Source organism: Pteropus vampyrus, unplaced genomic scaffold (assembly GCF_000151845.1).
Source record: "Pteropus vampyrus isolate Shadow unplaced genomic scaffold, Pvam_2.0 Scaffold383, whole genome shotgun sequence".
NCBI lineage: Eukaryota > Metazoa > Chordata > Mammalia > Chiroptera > Pteropodidae > Pteropus > Pteropus vampyrus.
The window spans coordinates 658,872-664,559 of NW_011889164.1; the positions used below are offsets into that span (position 1 = coordinate 658,872).

The 5,688-nt window shown below is 36.7% G+C and overlaps 1 protein-coding gene across 1 annotated transcript in view; it reads right to left on the reverse strand.

The window, feature by feature from the left end:
- Positions 1-5,688, reverse strand: part of KMO (kynurenine 3-monooxygenase) — a 44,502-nt gene that overhangs the window by 5,114 nt on the left and 33,700 nt on the right. The window contains 3 exon segments of the mRNA XM_011380012.2: positions 1,745-1,802; positions 3,456-3,603; positions 5,129-5,250. Coding sequence (XP_011378314.2) covers positions 1,745-1,802; positions 3,456-3,603; positions 5,129-5,250 — 328 coding nt within the window.

Here is a 5,688-nt window from a genome sequence, read left to right on the forward strand (position 1 = left end):
AATAATCTCTCTAACTTTTCAAAACTGTAGATAACCAGTCTGGATGACCAACAATCTGTGAATACTGAGCAATAACACATAGGTGTTTCCTACTGTGATTAAGTAAAACATGGTAAAATCAGTATACTATATACTGGTTGATTAGTCAATCATGATTTTCCTCATTTCACAAATGGAAAACAGTTCATACAAATGACTGTGAATGGCTCTCCTGTAGTCCCGCCTAGAATTTGCTATTCCCCTTTGTATTCTCCCATGCTCCCCCCTGCACAGTTATTTCGCTGCACCTAAGATACCTTATTAGCTTAAACAACAGCTCCCCCATTATTCTGTGATCTCCCAGAGTCAGGCCCCATGTTACATTCATGTTTGAGATTTTAAGCCGGCATATGGTAAATAGTGAATAAATATCCAATAAATTAATTACTAACTAATATAACTTCCACATGGCCAAACAACTCTCATTATTAAGGAAGCCATTTCTAAAGTCAGAGAACCTTGGTACAAGTCCCGGCTTCACCACTTCCTAGATATACGACTGTGGCCCGTTCCTTACTCTTCTCTAAGATTAAATTTCCTCATTTGTAAAATAGAGACAAGAACAGTACCTATGCCTCATGTATTCCATGAGGACCAAATGAGATAACGCACTTAAAAAAATCAGCAAGATACCCAACACTTATGAAATATTCAGTGATATTAGTTATGATTATTACTGTCATATTATTACTATTTTATCTTTGCTCCCTAGTAACCAAAACCAATATTGACAGTATATTCTGATATGTGAACCGTCCATCCACCTCCAACATCATTATCACATGAAACCAATCACATGAGGGCTAAGAAGAGAGGAAACAAATGCCTCTGGACCTCGAGCATCTGAGTGATATGACTGGGAAAGAAAGGAAGAAAGCCAGAAGCAATTTGCCTCAGAACCTATAATATTTTCTGATTTACAGAACACTACAGTGTCCAATGGTTTCCTACGATACTATCACAAACACCTACTATGAACTGACTTTGGGCCAGGCATTGAAAAACAAAGCTTCAGCCAAATTATTTTATTTACTCTTCACAACAACTCCCTGAATTGGTGTTATTATCCCTACTTTATAGATGGAAAAAACAAAAACCTTGAGACTTAAAGATCTGGGTGGAGGTTTAGAGCCAGTTTTCTAAAGCAGATTTAAATTCAGAGGTAGCCTTTGAGAACATGTGATGCCAAGGAGTTGTAAAAGCTATCTAGTTCTTAGGTTAGTGTTTGCAATTTCTTTTACAGATGAAAATTGCATACATTTAATTTAATATAATTTCAAAATGACATATAAAAATTTTAAACTTCAATATTTGTAAAATTAACATATTGGCCGAATTAATTTGAATCAAAGGCAAGTGGATGTATCAAATGCAATCTTTGATAAGGCAGAGAGCGAGGAAGCCCTGGCACATCTACCAGTGTTTCTGTGGGCATGGCGGAGGGATGCAGGGAGGGTGATACTCAGGTTGCAGGGAGAGAAAAGCGTGTATCTCTCGCCTCGGAACTTTCATCTTTGTGTGGCCCACTGCATAGACCTCCATGTACAAACCTTGAAAGAAACTATGTTTCCCTCTCTGGGGCTCTTTGTCTGATATAGGAGAAAACAGAGGTAGAGGATCTTAACAGAAACATTGATAATCCTGAAATATGGTCAATAATTAATCAGCAGGGCTAGTCCATGTCCATTTGAGAAATTTTACTTACTAAGGTCATTATTGAATTTATCCATTAACTCATCAAATACCAAGCAGTCTTCAAAGCCCTGAAGTAAGAAAAAATGAGAAGAAATGAACTAGAAATAATAGAAGCTTCTTAGCAATCTTGAACAGCCCTTCCATTGGTGGGTATAATTCATAGGATGTATACCTTCAATCTGAATACAACTGGGAGACAATGAATTATTAACCATAAAAGACTACCAACTGCATGCTTGATGATTTTCTCTTTGCCCAATTCATATATATAAATATATTATATTTATTACATTATGTATATAGTAAATATATATTATATTATATATATAATATATATATATACACATATACACACACACACACATACACACACACATATATATTAATTTTAATGATTTGGAATGTGATCAAAATTTTAAATTACTCTTATAATTTTGATGGATTTCATTGCTTCTTCAAGGAGCCAGAAAAATTATAATATTCTAGCATGAGTATTAGAATTATATTCAAACTATTCAGGTCTTTAATATTCATATTTAAAGAAATTTAATGACAGGCTAGAACTCTTATAAGATTAAAGCAAATTTCCAATATCAAGAATGCCACAAAATTAGTAAGGTACTATGCTAAATGCAGTGGAAAAGAAGAAAATCAAAAGCTATGTAACCTGCTTTCTAGAAATTCATGCCGTAGTTTTAGAGACAGTATAAAAACATGTAAAAGTTAAAAAATAAAATAATTTTTACATCAGTTATAAAGATTACATCTGAAGCAAATACTTGTCAATTATATAGACTATTAATTCAATAGGAATTTAGAGATGAGAGATACCCATCAAGGGCTGAGATAATAACATTTTAAAATACTTAATTAATTCATGTAAAATCCCAATTTTACAGATAAAGAAGTAAAGATAAGTTAGTTGTGTAAGAACATATTATAACAAATCCTGGAGTCAGGATTTGAACTCTGGCCTTCTGATACTAGAACCTGGGCGGGCCCTTATCTACTAAGCTACAATTGGTGCATTCTTATGTTTTCATAAAACAAAATGTTTACCACTGCTTTGTGGAAAATACAATTGATTAGATTCGCAATCTATATATTCTTGGGACATAGCCTAACAATCAAAAACAAAAGAAAACTATGATTATAAAGCCACTGGTTATCAAATACAAACACAATGTTTGAACTCTATTTCTTATCTGAAATATATTTCTAGCCAGAACAGTAAAGTTTTCATGAAGGCAGCAGTATTCAAAATCTAATCTGTTTCATAATTTTATTTAACAATGTCAATTGTGTTTTCCTTTCTTTTGGAAAATAAAAGTGAAGAAAAATAAAACACAATTTGGGATCATTTTCTTTTTTTGAGCCTAACATTTATGTACTTATGAATAATTTCTAGAAAAAATATTTTAAAACTTAAGTCTTGAATTGCCGATAGTCATTTCCACATTTCAAGCTCTCAATGCATTTTTTGACTGCACAGAAAACTGTCTTTCACTTTCTGCTTCTCTCCACATTAAAATACTGGATCAAGTAATCCAAGATTTGACTGTAATTAGGGACCAATCTCATTAAACAGCTGATGATCGTTGAATTGATTGTTTTCTCAGAGATTACGTGAAGAGAGTTTTCAACATGTTTTATATTTAAGATTTTTTAGTTGCGACCGACCCAGAAAAATTCAGGGACTTACCTAGAGAAAAAGAACTTACCGCGTTCATTCCTTGCCCAAAAAAGGGCACTATAGCATGAGCTGCGTCTCCCATCAGCACACAGTGTGATTTAAAGTGAAAAGAAGAGCACTTTACAGATATCATGGGCTGCGGAGGCAATAGGAAGAAATCTTGTGCCAGGGCTTGCCTTTAGAGGAAAATAATCAGAACGTAAAGATGCTAAATTGGGTATTAAATACCACACTATTCTTTTACATTTACTGACTTTATTACCATAGGACTTTATTGAACAAAAACATGAGGATGTCAGGAAGAAAACAGGAACAGGAGAAACTGGAGTGTCTTCTAGTCCCAAAATTAGATTGTTCTAATTACCTTCTTGGTTTACAACAACGTTAATCACATCCAAAAAAAAAAAAGAAAAGAAAAAGAAAAAAAAAGAAAGAAAAGAAAAAAGAAAAGAAAACCATGTTTGACTGCATTTCAATAACTTGAAATATGTCTGCATTATATGACATAAAAATTTCATTATCATGCACACGAGCTATACAATTTCCAACTTTGTTGGTGTGTTTTAGGTTTTCATGGAAAAATTGAGATGCTGCCATGTATTTGACTAAACCACAACAAACTAAAATTAAAATTAATGTGAATTTATATGTATTTGGAAGTGGACAATTGTAATCAAGCTAGTGTTTGTCAAACATCTACAGAGGTTTTCTGGAGAGAAACAGTACACACCCTCAAGGATCTTAAATACTGTTGGAGAGGCAAGGAACAGCTGTGAAACATGAGGGCTAAACTGGTGTTCAGAAGAGGAGAGATCAATGCAGACTGAATCAATCTGCAGGAAAAAATGAAAACTGACCGTTTTTCAAACACTTGCTATTGGCTGGCTCTGGCCTCTCCCTTTTACATTGTTAGCTCATTTAATATTTACAAGTGCCCCAAAATGTAGGTTTCTTGATGCTTATTTTAAGGATGAAAATTCTGAGATTCAAAGACGGATGGGGCAGAAGCAGCATTAATATCTCGGTCTTTCCGTAGCATCGTGCTGCCTCTATGAAGATATCATTGGAGGTAGAAAGTGAGCTGGAATCCAAGAGGAAGAGACAGTGGGTGCAGGGGCACTGAATGAGAACAGACGACAAGGCCCTCACGGAGAGCCATTCTGACACGGGCCAGAGGAGCCATGGGTCATGAAGAAGACAACTAATACAATCAGCTATCGATCTGGGGAACCTTCTATGTGCCAGGCCCTGTGCTGAATGATTCATAGGCATGATGTCCTTTAGTCTTCACAATAATCCTTTGGGGCAGGTAGGATTATTATTGCCATTTTTCTGGAGGGGAGGAAATGTAGGAGAAGCTTCTACAGCTAGTAAGCGGTGGATCTGAGACTTGTTGCACTGACTGTACTTGCTGTGCCACAGATTTGCATATCCACCAGGAACCTGAACAGGACATAGAAAGGCCTACAGACATTGGACAGTCGTCTTGCCCAGAGAAACTGACTATGGCCTGCGGTTGTTCAGCTTCCCGCTCACAGCACAGCATCCCCTTAGATTTTTGCCAATATCGTCTTCCTGTCTAGGTTACCGCACAACTGGTCACACTGAGGCAAGACTGAAATAAAACTTATACCTTTATGTGAATTTCGAATAACTCAAACCGAGGGAGCAAAGGGCACAGTTGTACCTCTGGACACTTACTCTCCGATTAGAGGAATGGAATCTGGAAAGTATTTGTGGAAGAAATCCAGCACATTGCTTCTCGTCAGAAGTTTTTCGAACTCTTCAAAGGGCATGAACAAAGTGCACGTGAAAGATTTGTTCTGTGAGTAGAGGAAGAACAGTGTGGGCGAGCGTAACAGGTGATGCCGGCACACAGGTGGGCCCTAGATCACAGGGTTCCCGCTGCGGCCGGGGGCCACCTCGGAGGGATGTCCAAGCAGACGGGAGAGGCGCCCTGGTGTTTTCCCCCATCCCAAGGACAAGCTCTGCCCAGTCCCATCCCAGGGCTATGCCCCAGCTTCTCAGTTGTTGGGATAATGTCTACACTGTGAATCCCAGACATTTTCACCAAGCAAATGCTACGCTCCTTAGATTACAAATGGGTGGGTTGGATGTAATTTCTTCTCCCTTTATTCTCTATTATTCCTTTTATGACAGTATTAATAGGCATTGTACCCCAGAACTGGTAACAAGAGAGAGAAAATGAAAGAAAAAGACCAACCAGAGAAATAGATAACTACATCTATATAATGATAATA